This window comes from Chelon labrosus, assembly GCF_963514085.1.
Source record: "Chelon labrosus genome assembly, chromosome: 6".
In the NCBI taxonomy this organism is placed as follows: Eukaryota; Metazoa; Chordata; class Actinopteri; order Mugiliformes; family Mugilidae; genus Chelon; species Chelon labrosus.
This window is the reverse complement of record NC_140342.1, coordinates 12,942,786-12,965,255: the sequence shown is the minus strand read 5'-3', so window position 1 is coordinate 12,965,255 and position 22,470 is coordinate 12,942,786. Positions and strand designations below refer to the sequence as shown.

The following is a 22,470-nucleotide window of genomic DNA, read 5'->3' as shown; positions in this document are numbered from 1 at the left end:
CAGATCTGACATGCCTGCTTTGGCGCAGCTCAGTGGTAGCTGACAGATTTGAAGTTAATTAGAAGTGCTTTTTGTCCGTTGACTGATGCCAGTACAGTGGGATTTGGGTGGGTTGATGGGCATGGGTGGAGGGCACAGGCTGGGCTACACAATGGTGGGCTTTGTAGGAGGCTGCGATGCAGGGAAAGGGTACATGATGTCAGGCGAGAGCTGGCTTAGGTCCATACATTCAAGTCCAGTCGTTCTTTGGAGCATTCAAAACACCTTCTCACAGCTGGACGAGGAGGCGGAAGAGTGGGAAGAACAGGTGGTGGAAACCTGACCTGAAAGAGAAGGCACAATAACAAGGCACTGCATTCCTTTTGAATAATACAGCGCAGGAAAATCTGTATGATGTGAAGTGAAAGTCATACACCTCATAGAGTTTGCTTCTGCATAAAAAAAAAGAAACAAACTCATCTAACCTGAGATAGAGAAAGATATGAGCGAGAAGACGTAAGCGCATTGAAAAAGAAGCTTTCAGAGCCTTTTCAAAAATAAAAGAAAGAAAGAAAGACAGCGCATTAGGGACATTTTTGAATCTTTGCACTTGCTCATTCTCTCTTTTCAAGATGTTCTGAATAGTTTAACACCTCCATTTCTAAACTGACTGTGTCTTCTATTCTGCAATATTGATGGAAGAATTTTGGGAAATAAGCCCATAAGCTGCACTATGCCACCCTGAACACTAAGAATGAAGCTAAAGCTAGCATCTGGTTAGCTTAACTTAGCATAAATCTAGTAAAAAAAAAACAAAAAAAAACAGGTAGGCTGGTTCGGTCATATAAGGTTTAATTAAAAACATAAGGATTATTAAGGTTTATCTTAGTGAGTGCACCTCATAAAGTGCCTTTGTGCCCAATCAGTAAGCTTTAAATGTGCTAGTGGATAGAATGTGTTAACTTCCTGTCCCTGGTTTTTGCAGGAAGCTAACTGACTGCCGCTGCAGCTTTCTCTGTAATTAATAAAACTGTTCAGGCCCTTTTTCAAGCAAGAATGTCAAACATGTGATGGATTATAAGTTAGAAAATTTGGGACTTTGTTGATTAATTGAAGATCAAAGAAAGAACATCTGGCGTTGTCGCCTTGCGTTTAGTTTCAAGGACCTAACGAGTATTTGATTGATAGAAAAAAGAGGAAATCAATTTACCATTAATACCATTTATAATACTGCGAGTGGTTTGGATTTTCTCTTCAGATTTAAACTTTGTGTTTTCTGTATTTGCATCATTTGTTTTTAAAGCTGTCTCGGTTTCCTCGTGTTTTGTCTGTCTGCCTGTGTTTTCACAAATTGCCTGCAGCCACTCTGTCATCTCATTCTTGGCGAGGCTTTCTTTTAACCGTTAACGAACAAATGAAATAAATTGCACATTGCAATCTCGGAGAATTTAGTGGCTTACATCTCCTTGAATTATTAACTTAGGAGTTGGACATTGATGTTGAGTGCGTGTTTTGAACTGGTGTCAGGGCTCCAGATGGAACATAGAGCTGCAGATGAGCGGGATGAATACCAATGGAGAATCCTTCAGTCCGTTTCTCTTCCTTACCATCTCTTACTGTCTCACCCTTCTCGTTCTCCCTGCCCTCATTCCTTCTCTGCAAAATTTCAATTTCTTTTTCTATCCCCAGCCTCTCCTCCTTCTTCCTTCCTCCTTCTCCCTCCCTCCCTCCCTGGCTTGAGGGATAACCATCTACCCTTTCAGCAAGAGCCAGTGCCCTATCTGTCTCCCAGTGGCCTTCCTCTCAGCTCTCTTTTTTCCTCCCCCCTGCCCCTTCGCCTTCATCTCACTCTTGGAGGATAACCATCTAGCCTTTCAGCACAGGCCAGCTCTTTCTAATGACTCCTTCCAGTGAAGGAGGACAGTGGAGGAGCTTCGTCCCACTCACCCTGATGCGTTTTAGCGGCTTGGGAAACAGGACAAATCATAATATGTTTAAATATTTGGACAGCTCCAAAATTAGATGAGATAAGATTCCTGCTGCTTTAAGTGTGATTCTTAAATCATATGTCAGCTAATATAACACCGCCGCTTAAACGGATAATTATGTTTGCTGATTTAGTAGATGTGTTTTTAAGATAGGACTTTATTGATCCCCAAGGGGAAATTTAGGTAATGGCAGGTTTAATGATCCAGTGTAATAAAACTGAGTTTACACTTTCACATCGAGCTAAAACCACATGCCAAGGGCCATGTCAAAATGAAAAATAACAACTTAGCTCGGATCAAATGGAGCGTCTCTTTTGTGAACTGAATGTCTGATGTCATGCTGCAGGTGGTTCTGATGACCGATAACACAAAAGATGAATATAGGTTGGATAAACGTTGGAGGCGCGGGCATGTTTGAGTAAATCTGGTGTTTTTGAAACGCACAAAAGGCTCTAAAACAACACGGGCCCAAAAAGAGCAAGACAGAGTTCCCGGAGTTTAAAGTGCGGCTGACCAGAAAACCCAAAAATCACAGAAGCTGCGAAGTCAACAGGCACAAGCTCTTAGGGGAAAATGTTAAGGTTGCAGACAAAGCGAGTGAAGGAAGCAGAGAACAGCAGACAGACAGACAGGAAGGAGGGCGAAGAAGTGCTGCACGTCCAAGTTCAGGGGTGAAGATTTGACAAGCATTTAGGTTTTCTTTTCTTTTCTTTTTTTCATAGAAGAAACTATGAAAAGCCCTCTTTCAGTCCAAAGAGGGCTTAGACAGACAGAAAAGTACCAAGTGAAAGACAGAAACATTCCTTTACACATCTTGTGCATTTACCTGTCAGAGCACTGCAATAAAGCTGCTCTCACAAGGACAATACAAAAAGATTTGGAACTCTTTAAAAGGGCTCCACAAAAAGCACAGATTTTTTTCTGTGCTTTTTGTAATTTTAATCTGAACAGATTAAAATGCAATTACAATTTATGTTTGTGCACTTCTGTTATGTGTAATACTTAAAAAAATCAACTAAACAAAGCTTTTTTTGTGTCATGTGCATACTTTTATCGCTTTGCGCAAGTGTTTCTGTCTTGATTGACCTCTTAGCATCTGATGTGCGCATCAGTTCCAAAGCCACCCTGCGTGTAATTCCCCTTTTGCAGCTTCTGGTGAAGAGTAATTTGGCGTGGTTTTCGCCGATCTATCTGTGAAGAATGCTTTGATTTTGCCCGGGTGGAACATAAATCCTCAAACAATCTGCCCACTGTCCCTGTCAGCAGTGAGAGGACTAATGCTTTTTTTATTTATTTTTTTTTAATTTTACACCACTGAGCTTGTTTCAGGGTCATTGTGTGACTAGTCAGCCGCGCGCTGTCACGCTAACAAGTGCTAAACCATGACAAATTCAGGGGCATTTAGAGTTTTTGGCTATCAGCAGTGAACTGTCTCAAAGTCTTTTAAATGCTGTTGTTTTTATCTTTCGCTTTGACAGAGATCAAGTGGCCCAGTTTGACTGAGTCCAAATGGACCGTCTTCCCGGAAAGGTTTTTATTGGTGTTCCAGTGAAAATGATTATACCATCATAAAAGAATTTAAAGGAAGCTAGGAAGGCTTGGACGCTGATCCTGTTCTGTGCAAACACTGCAACAAGTAGTCGGCGGTTTGCACAATTCAGGGTTTGCTTTATTTAATAGTTTCTGCAATCTCATTTATTATGTTATTATGGCTCATTTTAAGTTTAATTTAACATGTAAACAGTACAGAAAGCTGCACAGTAGTTTTAGCTGCTGCTTCTTTTTATTTTTCCTCACAGCAGAAGGACATTTATTGTTGCTAGTAATTATGCACAGCTGTGTGCAATGCAAACACGGCACAGGAGACAGTCTTCACTGCTGGACATGTGTTACCACAAACAATGCCTGATGATGCTTCACTTTTATATGAAGTTTCAGTCATGCACTTTATTTTTAAAACAGCCTACGACAAAGTATTCTCTGCAGCCGTGCACCAAGAAATAAGCGGTGATCAAATGTTTTGCACTTGAGCACTTGTAAATCATGTTTAACAACTTAACTGTAGGATTAGATGGACCGCTGCCAAGGTTAAGAACTAAAACTGAAGTAGAAGCTGCTTGGAATGTCTTCAAGAAACTCTGTAAATCCAACTAAACTAAACTTAACTTCTAACTGCATCTCTAACATCCTAAGGATCAGATGACTCGGCTTCCCAAAATGCATTGTTTTTCCCACCACGCTCGAGACCAGCTCAAAGATGGAGTGGTTCTGCGACTGGTCAAGGCCCACGCTGCTTTGCATCACGCCGGAGATGTATGACATCAGGGATGGTGGCCTACATAGAACAATGATTCTGTGGCCTGGTTTCTCAAATGAGCTACTGTGGCGAATGGTGCTCCGTGCAGCTTCATGGAGTGTCATTGTGGTTTGTTCACAGGACGGGCTGCTCGGAGGCAAGGAGGAAAGCACAGACCGCAGACTTAATAGCCCTGTCACTCCCCGAACATCTTCATCTTTTCCTTGAAATACAGCCCTCCAGTAGCTTGTGTGGTGGATCTGAATATCTTCCGCCATCAGTCTTTGTCTGTTGGCGGCTACCTGGTCGCCTATCTTGAAAATGCTGTCTCGTTGCCTGTTTCCCATGTGACTTTCGTGTTGCTGTTTGTTTCCCTTTCGGTCTCTCTGCCTGGCTGTCAGATAGCCTTGTCTATCCGTCTGTTGTCAAGACATTTTAGTGACTCACAGTGACTAGGAGAGGCCTGAAGTGCAAGCTTGTCCTGACCTGACTTCAAAATAGACAGCATGGCACGCACACTGTGCTCACACAACATCGCCAAAACAGGCCTTTCCTTGTACATCGTTAGTTCCCATGTCAGGCCCTCTTTCAGATCATATGACTCACTGGTCAATAGACTTATGACCTATCATTTGAGAACAATCTCCCAAGCCAACAGCCATCGTCACAATGTGTCTGATTGTCAGTAAACCAGAACGCACACACGAGCACAAAGCTCGATCTTTTGATTCACTGCAGCTATTGATGTATTGTGCGTTGAATAGACCTTAGCTAGAATGTTAAAATGCTGCAAGTGCACACAGAAGCAGCCCCGCCACATGACCAATAAATTCTCCAGTTTAATTCCCATCAAATATTGCCACCACATGACAGATGATGATACTATTTATCTTGATTTATTTTAAACGTAGACAAATGACATCAAATGATACAGATAAGGGGAACGCCCCCAAGGTAAAGACTGTCGTTTAGCCCGAGCCATAAATAAAACAAGCCAGTGTTTGAGGATCTGGGCAAGTGTGGATCTGCTCTTTGGAAGCCCAAGTTCCCTGGCCAGATTCCCAGCTAGAGGCAAAGGAAGGAAAGGGGAAGAGGGTGTGAGGGGGGCCTTGGGGGAGGAGGGAGAGAGTTGACTCAACCAAGGGAGAGGCCTGTCTTTGATCCGATTAGCGGGGCAGAGAACACCAGTCAACGTTTCTCCTCGCCAAGATCTATAATCAGATCACCCAACATTTAATACTTATCTGAGTCATTATTGCGGATTAAAGAAGATCTGATTGAGGATTTGACAACCTTTCTATCTGGCTTTTTGAAAGCGGTTAGATGGGAGTGGCAGGGGTGTGTGCTTGGAGGTCTAAAGCCGGTGATTGATGGCTTTCTGTGGGGCCCTTTGTACCGTGGCAGCAGAGAGAAAAGAGCTAGATTAAATAGTAGAATAACATTCAAGAGTTCCATCATATGTGGCATTTGTATTCTATTAAAAATGGATTTAAGTTCATTTCGGTACTATTCATGGGAGCAAGAGAACAGACTGAGAACATTCTTTCTGTGCAGCGGAGGTGTCAATCTGAGCAGACAGCTATTACATGCGGGAGCTCTAAGTGCTTTAATTATCGTTATTATTGTCATTATTATGATTATGATTATTTAGCAATCTTGATTAATTTTTTTTGTAGTGTAATTGCTTCAGTAGCAGTAAATCTTAGAAGAGCGTGATTATGAGTAATGCACAAAATTCCCTGTTGTGTATAGAACTGTAAAGAAAGAAAACAAGGAAAGAAAGTCTTAGATTAGTCTGCAACATCCTCACAAAACACTGCTGAGATCTGATTAATTCATTGTTTATCAGGCGGTTCATCACTTTTTCAAAGACTTTCTTTGGATACATAGAATAATTTCAATAAATAATATATACATAATGAATTAGATGATCACAAGCGATCATAAAGGGGTCCATGCCGTGGCGTAGTCGTCCCCGAGTGGGACGCAGAGGCATAAATCACCAGTAGCGCACCCTATAGACCGTATTGCACGAAACTTGGTGGGCTTGTAAGGAGTCATCCATAGATTATCATTGTCAAATTTCAAGCAGTTTACTGTGGTGGTTTGTGAGATATAAACATGTAGTGGCTGTAGCTCCCCCTGCAGCCTGAATTTCACGAAACTTGTCATGATTCTACGCAAACATATTATAATGACGGTTGCTACGTTTCATAAGGATTGGGTGAATACTTCAAACGTTATAGGCCTTAAAGTCATATAGAATGTTTCCGTGTCACCTGTAGCGCCCCCTGTAGACGTAATGTCATGCAACTTGATGGGATCTACACAGAATTTTACAGATTGTGTATGCCAAATTTCATGAAGTTAGCTATTGCAGTTTTGGAGATATTGAAATGTTGCTTATGTAGCGCCCCCTAGAGAAAGAGATTAGCAAAGTATATACATCACAAAATATTAGCTTTTGAGTTATACTGTTGCACGCCATAAAAATGAAGTAGCCATTAACTTTGTAATCAGTAACCCTGCTGAAGTTATTTTCAGAACTTTTCATTATCTTTGTCCATGAATGATACATGCCAAGTTTGGTGAGAAGGAGTTGATTTTGCTTTGAGGTGCAATTTTTTCAAAATGGCGGGAAAAATGGCAGGCGGAAATGGGCGTGGCCAAGTCCATTAGAACCAATGCTATCTAATGAATCAGAGGGAGAAAAGATTTGTTTCTAGGGAACACGGTTCTCGAGATATGAGGCAAAACGTGAATTGGCTTATTATAGCGCCACCTAGCTGCAGGCATGTGTATTGACACCTTGGCAACGTGACATGCTAGGACTTCTACCAAGTTACCAGGTTTGATGCCTTTCGCCCTTGCAGTTTGTCCTGGGCAGACACTTTAGCTGCGCAGAAAAAGAGAAAACATTATAATAATAATAATAATAATAATAATAAAAATCGCAACAAAATCAATAGGGTTCCTGCAACTTCGTTTGCATGGACCCCTAATAACTCTTAGTCCCTTCTCAGTTCCCACTCTCCTTTTCCTATTTCTTTCTTTCCGCAGCCTTTCTTTTCCTCTCCATATTTTTTGGTGATCTGTGGCTCCTGTTCATTTGCCGTCCGCGACACCCCAGCTTTTTCATGCCGTCACCTCCCTTTTTCACCTGCGTACATCTCTCTGGCAGCTGCGTCAGCCGCCACCCTCTGTGTCCATCTCTCTGACTCAGTCCTGGCTGAATGTGCTCTAGCTTCTCGTTGCTTTTGACGGGCCCCCGAGAACAGCGGGTCAGCTTCTGTCTGCCAGCTTCTCTACCTCTGAGCAGCACAGGGCAAAGGGGGACAGGCCACTTTGTCTGTTCTTTCACCATCGGGAGACTCCTGGCGCAGAGGGAAGCTTGCGAGTGTATTGAAAGTCGAGCCTTGACGTACGAGGCATGAGCCGCGGGCGCAAACACCTGCAGAAAGGCACATTTACAGCGTGCTATTCTAGTTCCCTCTTTCTTTGCCTGTCTGCTGAGTGCCTTTTGGACTCGCAGTTGAACTCGGTGGCAGTGTTACGTGTCGTCAATGTCATTCTTGAAAGGGAACCCATGTTGGTTAGATAATTTACTTAGGAGCTTAAAACGTTTCTAAACTACAGACAATAAAATTCCTGCACTGATTCATTGAATTTAAACGGCAATGTATACACACAGTGTGTCTTTCTGACATATTTATCTCTTTTCATGTTAAAGGAAATACATTTGTAATCCAATATGAAACTAATGTAAAGATAAAGTTGTTACTTTCACCAGTGCTGAGGCCTGAATGGGATTTAATTTGTTCGGCATTACAAAGTGATACGACAAACTAACTTTGAAGTAGCGTATTTATACATCCAGCAGTGCTGGGATTCTGGTCACCCGATAAATATAAAGGCCCAGACACATGAAACAGACATCTAAGGACTAGCAGCTACAAAGTCAGACTGTGGCATTGCCTCACATCGCTTGTGTCTGTGCCAAAAAGGCTGCACTCGAACACACCACAATGACGGCTCTGTGCCAAGTATGTTCTGTACCTGTGTGAGCAATAAGTCTCCTTATCAGCAGGTAGCAGGTTCATTATGCTCGATCAGGCAACAAGCCACCAGCAAGGGTCCAACTCGCGCCAACGGTGTGGGACACACATGCTCATCGATGGTCCATTATTGCTAACCACTGGCTGTGAGCTTTGTGTGCTACGGCCCTAAAGCTATCAATCACTCTCTTTTTAGCTCTTTTTTTGTCTCTGCCACTTCCCGAGGAAGTGCTAAATGCATACCTACAGCATATTCAAGAGGTAGTCTGGAAGCCAGCCCAAATTTCCCCCTGGAAAAGTTGGTCTGGTTTCACTCCACTGGGAACTGATTATGCCCTGACAAATATCTACCAGGCCAATCAAATTGTTGAAGGATTATCCAACTGCAGTTGTATTTATTTCTTTACACTGTTTGAAACAAGCCCCGACATTAAATCCAAATGCCGTGTTACCAGACTCATATTCTATGGCAGACAAGAAAAGAGACTGAATTCTGGAGCCAGAAAAATAAAGCAATGAGCTACGAGATGTCAAATTATCCACTGATCTGGAGCGAACCGCAGAATTAGTTGGGTTGTATATTTTCTGCCGCATAATTTTTAGTCACCACTTCCTTTGTTAATAGAAACATTAGCATTAATTACTGGGACAGTAAAGGTCAAAAAAACTAATTGTCCCTAATTGCTCATCCCATGTGCAAAAAAAAGATTAGTTGCAGGGCAGTGTCTGAGTGTGTACAACAGGACAAACAGAATTGTGTATGTGAGCTGTAGGGGTTTCTTTTCCTCAGAGTTTTCAAAGGTTGCCAGTCAACCCGGAGAGGCAAACAATCGTTCAACTATAAAATTAATTTCTTGTCTGCCTTGAAAAGACAGAAATGTTCCTGTCTAGAAACCACGAATGCCAGAATGCCTGGCGTGTCTTTATGGATGTTTGAAGCCAAAGATGTTACAGGTTTATTTTCTGAAAAGAGCATCTGTTACTCCTTCCTCTTCCCACTTAATCTTTTTTTTATTTTTTTATTTATTTATTTTTTTTCATCCGGCTTCTAGCCTTCATTTCAGCGTGCAGTCGCACAGGAGGCAGCTGTCTTTTTTTTTCGTGTGCATCATGTGACGGGATGTTCTGTCTGATGTGTGTCAACTGTTGACATTTACCGTCAGAGACCTTTGCTAGATTGGAATACTCACCCACACGCACTCCAAAACAACACGCATTCCTTCGTACGCAGAAATGAGGTCAGCTCCCTACAGTGCATAGTTCTTCCTTTTATTTTCAGATGGCTTATGATACAGTATGTCTCAGATATGGTGCGGCAGATAGACATCAACGGGATACGTTCCTTCTGAACAACTTTTTCGCTGACTTCTCGCACCCCTTGTCTCCCTTACGTTTCAGCACACAAACCTTCGGTAGGCAAGGCAGCACACAGACAAGCTCAAGTTGAGACATGTCTGCACGGAGAAGGGGCTGGTTATAGGGTGTAACTGGGACGGCATGTGTCTGCGCTGTATGTGCAGCGCACTGTCGGATGTGTTATTTTTGTGTTAGGTCTGAGCAAATTGCATTCTCCCACATTCCAGGTCAGATTTGCTCTCTGGCTACACACAACGTTAAAGCGAATGGTGGGAATGGATAAAGGGCGCAGATGATGCTGGGGAAGGCAGGGCACGGTTGGCGGGCGCGTCGGAAAGCCTCCAGCACAACATCGGCCCGTTTGACAGCACATTGACTGTACCTGCTAAGTGAATGGGACAGGCTGTTCCCACCATTTAATGCAGCTGGCATTCACACTCGTTGGTTATTCATTGGCCACTGGGACTTGTGTGTTTGTGTGAAAGCAACAGAGGGAGACAGACGCAGAAAGAAGAGGACAAAGGCCAAATGTTTTTGTGCATTTGTGTGTGTGCGTGTCACTCTGTGCCTGTCCTGTCAGAGTGCACACTCGAGCGTGTCTCTCTGGGCTAAATCAACTTAACAGCAAAAACCTGCTGAAATCCATCATGTTTCTTATAAATCACACCTCCCCCCACTTGTCTTTGTGAAATAAGGCTTTAGTTCGGTCTCTCTTTTTCTCATTCTCATTCTTTCTCCCTTTTGGAGAAACTAGAAATTGCCACCCCTAATCCATTCTGATTTATAAACAACGACGCTATTGCTGTTATCCTCAAGTCTGATTTTCCTGCGTCTGGTTCACATCTGTTGCCACGGGAGATGATAGAAAGCTCGAAACAGGGACATGATCCATAATGTAATGTAATATTTACTCGAAATGCACCACTGCTTTAAGCTGAAGCTGCTTCTTCTTCCTTTCACATTAGTCTTATTTTCTGCCCACGTCTTCTAATGATAGCTTAATAAAAACCAGAATATGAATACTTTCTTTTTTCAAAATCCGCATTTATCGTATAGGATGTGTTAAAGTCAGCTTCAACGAAAGACGCTATTGCGGAGGAGACTTATCAGAATGTCCGTGGGACTGGACAGAAATGGACTGGTACATTAGCAGGGACCAAGCAAAACAGTCTCATCATCACCATACTTTTAGTGCTTTCCTACCTTCCTGTTGCTTCACGTTGTGTTTACACAATGTGCTGTCCACTCCGCTTCTCTTCGGCTGTTTTATAACATAGGCTGACCTCTGTTAGACTTAGTCCCAGTCAGAGTTATTCAGCTATGAGTAATCTATTCCCCCCAGGCCTCATCATTAAGTTATCGCATTATCCATTTAGTCATTCGTCTCTCCTGTATTTAAAATGAGTCACTGGTCCAACTTTTCCAAGCAATCAAATAAAATCTAATTCAAGTCGAGTGAGATAAGGATTATCTATTTAGCGGCAGTCGAGAAATGAATCATTCATCTGTGTTTTTTATGATTCTGTAGCTGTGGTCTGGTCGGTCAGTAGTGCAGATAGCCAGTGAGGATTTAAAGAAAGCAGCATGGCCGGTCAGCTGACCTCAGTGGTAATGTGTTATTAATGTCTTGTGTGGCTGCCACATCGTCTGGCTCGAGGAAGCTATTTATGTGACTTTCTGCTTGGCTCACATTACCAGGCTTCAGAGCTTCTCGGGTCTAGGTGAAAGCCTGGGTAGCCTCTGGGTCGCTCCCTGTGTGTGACCATCCAAAGAGACGTCCGAAGAGAAGCCGACAAGTAGACGGACCCTTCTCGCTTGTTTGACTCACAGGAAATAGCCGTGCAGGGTGGTAGCCTTAAGAGCGTTGATGCTAGTGTTGTCTGTAATGAACATTTGTTGGGTTTGGTATGCGAAATTTCAGCGTATACAGTTGGTGAATGAGACAAGTCAGGCTCTGCTGCCGCGCTTCATCTGTTTAACCCTAATCCACTGATCAAGTGCGAGGGCGTGTGAGCGAGCGTGCGATTCCTGGTGTTCCATGGGTGTTTTCCTTGGAACTGGCAATAATCCACCTAGCTGGGGACATACACACACACACACCAATGACTGGATTAGGCTGCTAATCTCTCAGATCTGACAGCATGTGTGCACACCCATGCGTGCGTCCAAACACACACATATTGTGCACTGCGGTTTGAAACAGTGTCAGTTATGCAATGCCAGTCGCTATCAGGGGACATCAGTTATGTCAGTCATGCCACTTTGACAAATGTGCCTTGGCAGAAAAGTGTAGAGATTCACCAACTGTGCAGATGTAATTAATCCTAAATTCATATAGTATGTGTACTTCTCCAAAACACCAGAGCCAGCAGTGTTGAGTTGACTGTAGGGTCTAGCTTCGGTCCTAGCTTTGGTTCCCATCTTTTTTTTTACTAATTTTAGATTGTGAAAATGACATTTACGTTATCCATACCTTCACAATCTTTACAGATACAATTTGGCTCAAACTTCTAAATTACATGCATGGGTGCATGTTTTCACCAAAATGTACAGTTAAATGTTCACGTGATCTTTTCCTTTTAATGCAGTTAGCAGGATCCAAAATTAGCCTCTGTTCCCAATCGTTTAACACAGCTTGAATATGGTATTTAAAAACAGGAAAAATAAGTTATTAACAGGCGAATCATTCAAACTTTGCACGAAAAACTGACAGTATCAGGAAGTTTATCGTCCGTGATTCATTGCTGGGAACTGCCGTGTCTCTTTGTTCACTTCCTATAATAAGGAATTACTTAAGAGTATGCAGTATTTATTGGCAAACGAGCCAGCAAAAACAGACAACAATGACAATACTATATTCTGCGGTCCCGTTTTTCAGAAACATGAATGACAATGTTTTGAATAAACTGCACTACTGGGGTCATGCCCAAAATTCTCGGCCCTGCATGCAGTTACTCAGTCAGCATAATACCTGCACAGGTTATCACATTGCCTCCATTAGTAGGACAAAAATAGCATCAAAACTTAACATAATACAATTTGCAGAAATGGCATGAAATTGTCTGGGGAAATGAACTGCTACGATGGCTGTGTGATACTTTGTGGGACACTGTTTTTTTTTTTTTTGAAGTATATTTTTAGTGGCGACCAACCAGAAAGAAACAAACCTAGTGACCCTGCTGGACAAGAACTGAAATCTGACTGTTTGTTCAAAGACTGCCAGACCAATGAGGTTTTGAGTAATTCTTAATTTCCTGTTGCCCTGTTTTTTATCTGTGTTTCCCACCATGTATAAAAGCCTCTGTCAGTCTCTCCCATGGTTTATCACGGGAGCTTATTGTGGCTTCCCAGATTGCTGTTTAATCGGAGCCTTCCTCCCTGGTGAACAATGATAAGCTAATGGTCGGGGAATTGCTCCCTATTTAACAGCCATGTCTGTCGAAAGCGAAGGGAAATAAGCGATGGACGACTGTTACGGGGGTTAAAGCGAACACTTCATTTCCTTAATTTTGCTCCGATGAATAGATTAATGTTTGGGTGGGTGGGTAGCGCATGCATTTGAGTCATTTTTAGGAGCGCTTGCTACCTCCGCACTGATTGGCCTCGCAGGAGGGGGTTGATTGCGGAACACCTTCGCTGTTCATTTAAATATATTTGAATAGATGGTGTAATTCACAGCAGATCCTATTGGCGTGTGGTTTTGTTTCATCTCTGGGCACCAACTGTGCAATCAGTTTGAAAGCTGTAATTTGCCATCTCTCGCGGGACATATATTTATGGCTACCATACTTTTCAAATTTATCATGCATTCCATAAAATATCTAGCAGACTGCAGAAATAAGTGAATGACAGCATAAACAGGAAGTGTTAAGTGTCGGCTAAACACTGGTTAATTTGGGACTAAGACTTTAATCTGTGAGGAGTGGTACTGTGGTATGGATTGAAGATATTTTTAACTATCCGAGTAAATACAAAATAGATATGTCAAGCATGACAAGTGCAGAAAATTGGAGCATTAGCGTTATAGCTGCCCTCGCTGAGGTGGCTGCTCTCGGAGCCACCCACTGAAGATTGACCCGTCCTCCTCTGCTGATTACTCTAGTATCCTCTGGCTATGAGACTGAAAGCATGTGTGTGTATGTGTGTGTGCATAAAAAGAAAAATGTGTAAAAGTAGAAAAACCATGTCTGATGAAGTATACATTTCCATTTCCACTTTAATAGTAAGTGGCTTGCACACAAACACACACACACGCACAAACACGTACACAATAGCACTTAGTCAAGCGACGGAGACTGCTTGCTTTATAACATTAGCCGACTATTAGGTTAGCCTACTAGAAACATAATGCCCTGCAACAAGTGACCGTTCCTGCTGTACGGCAGATGTGCCTGTATGTGTGGCAGCTTTGCAGATGTTGTGGGTGTGTACTGAAAATCATCATATTGGTATTTGCGCAGACAAAGAACCCTCTGAAGAAGCGGCTTCTATCTGGCTGCATCTGGAAGCTTCACACCTCCTGCTCTCCATGTGTGTTTGTCCTTCAAATGGCAGGCGGCGAGCAGATTGCACTGGAAGAAATGGCCACAGGCCTATAATACACAAACGCGCTAAAGCCAGGAATTTAAATGGCCTTCAAAGGGGCCGGCAGATTGCGGCTGATCCACGAAAGCACTGCCTCGTGCCATTTCTCTGTCAGTCTTCTCAGTCACTCCACTTCTCACTCTTTTGTGTGATCCACCCTTCTGTTTCCTTCATCCAGTTTTTGTGCTCTCTTTTTTGCATGTTCTTATTTCAGTTTCTTTGTCATGCACAAATCACACTCCGAGTGCGTGGGTGAGAGTCACATCATTACCAGCGAGAAGGAGCTGAGAGATGCTCAATGTCACCTTCTCCCCTGGAATGGACAGACTGTTCTCCACTTTGGTGTTTGAAGAGGAGAATTGCCTTTAATAGCTCCACTTCAGAGTTGGACTGGAAGAGGCACTTAAAAGACAGTTACGGAAACTTGGTTGACACATAATCAGTGAAGTGCACGGATTCTTGTCATATCTACATTGACTGTAAAATGCAGCCGGGGTTGTGGACGGGATGGAGTGGACGCAGTGATTATCTCAGGCCACAGCTACAGTAAATGAAGGTGAAATGCCTGCTTGTAGTCATTGAGCCAGTCAGCACGGAAATCACTAGCTTCGACGATAAGAAGGATGGCAGAATCGATCCCATCGATGTCCGCGCTGTGCCTATAGACTTGCGTTGAGTTGAGGTTCTGCCATGTGCATGCTAATGACAGCCTGAGGGACATTAAATCATTAATCCAGCAGTTATGTGTGTTTACCGAATTTGCATATGCCTTTGTGCAGGCCGTGTAATGTAAAGCTCAGTGATGTGAGCTGACATATTAATTAAACTTCTCAAGGCTTGTCACAGCGTTAGAATGTGTAATCTGCGAAGGTTTGATTAGTACACTGAGGGTCCAACTTGCAGCTGTTGGAAATACCAAACTCAGCTCATATCTGGATTGTTATTAGACTTCAGTCTTTTGCCAGTGAACAGAACAGACGATAATCTGGGATCGGGACTGCCTTGCACATAATACAACACTGTGGGTTCTTTTATTCTATGTACACTGTGTGTATAAAGGCAAAAAAGGGGTCTGGGGTCTTTTTTAAGAGTTGCAAGGTTAAACTAAAATGACACACACAGAACCATCTTTAAAGTTGTCCTTGGAAACCATTTGGAAAAGGATATGCATCTTCAGGAGATACATGGCAGGTAATAGGATGAACCATCTGTCTATCACCAGAGAGCCCCGTAAAAGAAACACTACAAGCCACAGTGTAAGAAGCTTTGAAATTTAGCAAGCAATAAGTGTAACTATCCGCAGTATGTCCATACGCGCTTCTTGCCGTTTTCAGAGTGGCCATGATTACACCTAAAACATAGCTGTCAGTAGTCCTTTGTGGTTTACTGATTGGTCTGGACCTCTATGGATCAGCCACAAATGCATAGCTTGAAGCCTGAAAAGACCAATTGTCCAGTGATGCTGTGATCTCACAGGTTTTGTGAGAATCCAGTTGCCTCAGTGCTGAAATAGTGCAACAAAATAAGTTTAGTGTCCTGTTGTGTGCCGTTTATATGCTTAAAATACGTAGCGGCGGCCTAGAAACACAAGAGCCTTGAGTTTGTTCATCAGACGATTGAAGAACGTAAACTGTACAAGCTTAGTGCGGATCAAATATCCCAAAAGACCGTGAAGTCTCATTACAACAGATAAACACTAAATCATAATTGTTATGTTTGTGGCCCATTTGTATGAGTGTACTGCAAATCTGAGTGAAGCAATATACAATAACAAACTAATCAAAGCCATACAAGAGCATCTCAGTGGGCCCTCGAGTAGGGGGGAATACTTGCTTTTCAATTGGTGGGAAAGGAGGCTACTGTGGACTCAGCGAGACTTTGATCCTCATCGACGGAGAGAGTAATAGAGTCAGAATGGAGGTACAGCAGCCCGTGCTGTAAACAATGGTCAGTACAAGATGCAGTTAGCGGCACACCGATATCAAATAACAGTGGCTTCTGTAATTCAGGCAGAAACTGTTTTAGCTGTATATCTAGCACTTGAGCCTGTGAAAATGCAATAATAGAATAAGAAGGGGCATTCTGTCTCCAATGTATGTCAGATTGTTTGGGGGGTTTGTATCGTTTTTGAGATCACACAATATGCGAATCTATGATTTCTTTGAATAATATAAAACACAATTCTATAGTTCAAATGCTGGGCACTGATCCACAGAAAATATCTGTGTGTTCCTGCGTCTATATGTTAGATGCCCATATAAATGCTGAAAGGCTATAAAAAAAAAAAAAACAGTATAAATATTTTTAACTCTGCATGTTCCTATATAGATAACAGCAAACACTGTTGTGACCTCTCCTCTCCCTATCTCCATACTTTTTCATGTTTGTGTGCTTTTGTCTTCGTGGCTGCTTCAGAAGCTTAACTAAATGTTTTCATGTTGGCGAGAAAGGAGCTTTATGTTGTCTTTGTGTTCGAATAATCTAAAACCTTCGCTGTTTGTTCTCCTTTCCAGAAATACCTCTAAGTGATGTGCTGCACCTAATTTACATAGTACAGCTCATCCCTATTTTTTGATCATTGTGTTCCTGCGTGAATTCGCAATGGGTGTGAATGTGTGTGTGTGTGCGCATTTGTACATGGAAATTATAATTGTGGGGAGGAAGTCATATATTATCTCTTTTATTCACCTGTAAATGAGCGTCACGTAAATTTTGTTCGACTTTGTTTGCCTGCATTGGTGGGGATAATAGAATTTCCATCTTACATAATTTGCTCTGATTTAAGCTGCAGCCTCACTGCTGCTTTAATCAACTCTGACAGCCCCTGTTTAAAATCTCTCGTTCGGTATTTCTGGTTGTGTGTGTGTGTATATATATGAACGTACACACAAAGGCATAGTTTATGGAACCTTTCTGCTTCCCTAGTTTTCTGAGTCTGTGTTTATACGTGTGTGTGAGCGCATGTCTGCAAATTCGTGTACAGGCATGCATGTCAGGGGTGCTCATTAAAACGGTATGGGAGTTGAAACTGTCCTCCTGCACCGCTGCTCCCGTCGCCACAGAGTTTTCCGCACGTTGCCAGGTAATCATGCGGGCGGACACATGCAGCCCGGCTTCCTTGACTGCAGACGGGCTGTGTTTAAAGCCGTAAACCGCCGCTGCAGCTAATACTGTCCTGTCATAGTTCATAGTTATTGGTTTAGCATTTCATGCAGCAGGAAACACAAGAGCGATTCATCTCAGTTTTGTTGTTTTGTGTTGACTGGATTGATGGAACCTGTTAAGGCTCATGAAATGTTTCTCGTCCCTGTTTCTTTTCCTGCTCTACCCCACCCCTTCTCAATCGCCTTCTCCCCGTTTTGTCCTTTCCTTCGCCACATTCCCACTCTTTCTTCTTCTCCTCCGCCTGTCCTCCTGCCAGGTGAGCACCTGCGCATCTGTCCTCAGGGTTACACCTGCTGTACCAGCGACATGGAGGACAACCTGACCATTCGGAGCCACAGGGACATAGAGGCACAGCTCAAAGAACTCGGACGATCCTCCCAGATCTCGCTCAGTGGACACTTCAAGGCCTTCGATAGTGAGTATTTGCAACGGAAGCGTATGAGATGTGCGAGAGAGTGCGTGTTTCTGTGGTGTTTCTCATTTCTATATTTTCCCTCCAGACACACAGCCAACACAAACACACACACACACGCATACTGACAATGCTTATAAGACATGAAATAATCTTATCATACAGCCTGCAGAATGACGCCCAGCATTGATCTGCTGTCATGCTTCAGCAGGGGCGTTTTTTTCTTCGCTCACAACCAATAAAATATTGATAAAATGCTTGAAATGCAACATATGTGGTTGTGAAGCTTTGTCGGACATCAATCGCCCATGTCCAAAATACAGTGTGCTAAATTGTTAACTTCAAAGTGATAAAATAAATTTTCAACAGCGCCTTCACCGATGGCCCCCTGATGGGGAGAATGGATTATTGAAAACATGTGGAAAGTGCTTTTTCTTTTCTTCTTTCTTTGGGTCCACTGCTGCCTCCCCCTCCATAAGAGAACAAAACTGTGAAGTAATCTGGACCGAGAACTCATGCTCAGACATAAGATAAACAAACACTTTTTACTGGGATTTACACTACTGGGACTTAATGTCTGGTAATATTACTTCATGTAGCGCACGCAACGCAACACAAACAGTTCTGGGAAGAGCTTGTTTGAGTAAAAGGCATTTTCTTGAGGGACACTGTTGCACATTACTGGACATCGACAACATTGTTCATATTTGGCACACTATTGAATAAGATTAAGACTTAAAATGCTTCATTATATATATATATCTAAACAACAAAACATTCTGACAAAGTGCACAAACTTATATAAAAACCCATTCCCATTGCAAAATCTGAATATTGAATATTATGAAATAATATCAGGTCTAATATTTTTGCTTCAAGTATGAGAGAGAGAGCAAGAGACAGTGACAAAAATGGAGGGGAGGGATTTAGGTGTAAGAACACTGGTGCACCAGGGCAATTATGTGTGTCTCATGACTTGCTCTGTTTAATAGAAGGGTGCCTCTGTGCTCCACTTGTTCCCCTTGGCCAGTCCGTGACAATGGATCTGTCAGCGGGGGGCTCTGAGCTTGGCTAGTTAGTTAGCCTGACCTTTTCAGATCCCAGTGATTAGCGGCTGAGTGACATTTGTTTACTCCTCTTCTACGGCTTTGTGTTTTTCTTTCTCATGGCGCCTCCTTTTCAGTGCTGAGGGAATACAGCGACCCCACCAAAGCAAGAAGTGCAACCGCACGCGCACAGAGATCAGTCCGAGACACGCTGCTTTTCACCTAGTTAGTCTCTGTCATCATACACTTCTTGAACTTTCCCATCCTTCAGGGGAACACCTCATTTAGCGCAGCGGAGCCAGTAAACAACCCAGACGTCCGCAGACATGCACACTCAAGCAGCACTCAGCTGCAGCCTCTAAACATTCTAATGATTTGCATCCAAAAAAGTCATAGAAAATATACACACATCTTGAACATTGTAAGTTGTTGCCCCGAACTGAAGTCATTTGGAGCTTGTATTTGTTCACAGATGCTTCCTAGACATGTTGATTCTAATAGCTGCTGATCCTTTGAAACGGCAAAATAATTAGACAGCTCGAGCCGCATTTCTACATCCCCTCATCTCTCTCTCTCTTCTCTTGAACTCTCTCGGTCTTTGTGTTTTTTTTTTGTTTTTTTTTATTCCTGTTTTTCACATTCCCTTATCTTACCCCAATGAGCATCAGATGGAGATGGCAGAGCTGACAGCGGGAGAAGTATGTGTTGGGACCCCGAGGTCTAAAAACCATCTGCTGTAAACTGCGTCCTCAAAGACTGCTGAGCCTCAGACTGGGGTTAATTGGACCATAATATGTAACATTTGCTGCCACATGACCAGCAGTTTTGGCAGGATAAAGCCACTCTTCTCTGTTAGCCTTAGCTGTTGAAAAGCGGAAAATAAGACGAGTTACTTCTGTTTCAGGTTATGCTTGAACTGTTGTCCTTTTAGTGGATCGAGGTTCTTAGACACAAACAGGTGAGGATTAGCCGATTCCGTGTCATGCCCAAAGCAGATTTTTTTTTATTTTTTATTTTTTTTGTCCATATGGCCACAGGACAGTGAAGCAATATTGAACCATGCTTCCAGTCCCTGCACATCTGGCTGTGTTTAGCAGGGTGTGGGCTAGCTTGCTCCGTGTGGCTAAGTGTAGGGTGTTACTGTTCCAACCCAGTCAGGCTAGGCCTTTTTAGGTCCAGGGACTTTGGAAGAAGCATGAACCAAGCCACAGATTAGAGGACTAGCATGCTCACATACAGCTGGCTCTGAGCCTGAGAGTTCGTACACTGTAAATGAGCATGCAGATGTATGTTTATGTGCATGTGTTCGGAAGATTGTAATCTATTGTGGCTATGTGAGTGACCTAGAGGGATTTTGTATACAGTATGTGTGTACGTGGTTTCCACTGTCATTTAAAAATGTGTAGGTGAGGTACAAACTAAACAATATATTACTTTAACAAAGGAAACATTAAAGAGAGAGATAGGGTGAGGGAGAGGACAGAGTGAAAATCAAACGAATGCAAGTTGCGGAGAAGAAAGGAATATAAAAGGCAGAGCAAGGAAGAAGGTAAAAGTTAAACATGTTGACATAGAGAACGGATGCTGGAAAGACTGTGAAAAGAAGTAAAGAGAGTTGGGGTTACGTAAGCAAGTGGGAAGGAAAAGGTCATGAAGGACACAGAGAGTGATGGCACCAAAGGGAGCTGTTTGTTAGATGGCAGCCAGGTGTCTCAGGCAGACAGAAGCCTCAAACCTGGCAGGTGGTGTTTGCCCTAATGGTGCCATCAGTGACATCTGGATATCTGTGTGCACACTCTGTGTATTTTCACTTGCACTGCTCTCAGATTTAGCTTGTAGAAGTGCACGGTTTAGTTTGTATACTGCACACACTCAGCGCAATTCATAGTTGAATACCTGCTAAATTTGGGCTCTTACAGCGTGTGCAGCACACTGTGCCCCTGCATGAGTCTGCAGAGAACTGCAAACTTCTGTCCCAGTCCTACTGATCTCAAAACTTGATACGGCCCAACACTTGTGTGGGCCATAACTGAATAAAAAGGTCAAACTGCTGTAAAGCATTTATACAGTTATGGCCAAACACATTGGAACAACCATCCAAACTTCTATTTGATTTTCTCAGCACTTTGATGATGTCAAGAAACAATTTAAAACACATTGTAGTCGTTTTAACTGTGTCTGACCTCTCTTTTTTTAGATGGCGATTGCACAAAATCTATCTATTGTAATCAACAGATATAGATAGAATCATACAATTTTTCTCTTATCTTAATTAAAGACATCCATAAAGTCATCCATACGCACACATACGACCGTGCTGGCACTTTTCCTATGCGAGTCCATAGGCCCATTGGCCCGCATGTTCCAGCCCATTTCAGTTGGCAGATCAGTGGCCACTGAGCTTAATGTGATTTGAAGAGCACTGGCTGACTAGCTAGCGTATACACCCATTTCTGGTAGGACTTGGTTATTTTATTCATATGAGTAGAGCTTTGAACATCTCCCAGCTGGCCTGTTAAGTAACGCCATGTTCTCCCATGGAGCCCGAGTGAGGGGGAGCAGTCCATGAGAATCGCCTCAAGTACACCCAGATATACCTATCAGATTTTTGGAAGTCTGTGCTGATATCAAGTGATGGCATGCTGCAGCCTCCCATGTGAGAACACATGCATTACTCTGTCAAAAGTGGAATACGTTAGAGTGCACGAAGCAGCACACATTTCACTGTGCAGTTAGAACACACCCCACTAAACTGTAATACAGTTCAGCCGTACCACAAACTACTTCATCAGGAATAATGACAAAGTGGAATCAACATATCTCTAAACAGATAGGTAGTCATTTTCAACCATTTGCAGCCTGCATGTTCTCAACAACAAACTGCTAAATACATGCCGTTGCAATGTTCCTAGGATTGGGCATTGGATTTGGTTCCCTCCCAGCTCTCGCCACCCACCTCTCATTTCCTACTTTCAGGGTCACCTCTGATGATGTCACGAGAGACAAGGACATCTGCTCCCATTGTGGTGTTTGATTGGCTCATTTTATCTGCATGCAAATCATGTCGGCGGGGACCTGGAGTACACTGGCCTAATTATGCCAAACCCATTACTCACTAGGAGGGATGGCGCCTCGGAAGGATGAAATGAGAGAGGGACAAAGTGAGGCAGTGAAAGAGGCGTGCCACGTGAGAAAGGACGGTAATGGGGCAAGAAGTGGAAAGTAAGCTGAGATCGAGGGAAAAGGAGAACAAGATGATGGCGAGGGTAAGGAGCGGCCTGGCGTTTAAGGGGAAACAAGCAAGAGAAAAATGCCGAAAAAGAGAACCAGATGGATGGGGAAGAATCGGGCTTGGGAATCGGTGCATAATGCCAGGCAGGGACAGTCAGAACAGAGACAGAGAGAAAGTGGAATAAAGGCTTCCACAGAGAGTCTCTTGATAAATGACATGCATTATGTGATGTGTCAGCTTGCTTAATATAAGAGACAATTTAATAGCATCTAACCTCTGAGTACGGGCCTTGCAGTTTTCCTGGGGCGCAGTATGTGTGTGATAAGTGTTGTTATTGATGGAGAGTCGGTCTGACTC

General features: G+C 43.0%; 1 protein-coding gene across 1 annotated transcript in view; it reads left to right on the top strand.

Annotated features, from left to right (window-relative positions):
- gpc1b (glypican 1b) overlaps nucleotides 1–22,470 on the top strand; it is a 69,541-nt gene that overhangs the window by 23,212 nt on the left and 23,859 nt on the right. Inside the window, exon 2 of the mRNA XM_084547142.1 lies at nucleotides 17,680–17,838. Coding sequence (XP_084403268.1) covers nucleotides 17,680–17,838 — 159 coding nt within the window. The remainder of the gene's footprint in view (nucleotides 1–17,679; nucleotides 17,839–22,470) is intronic.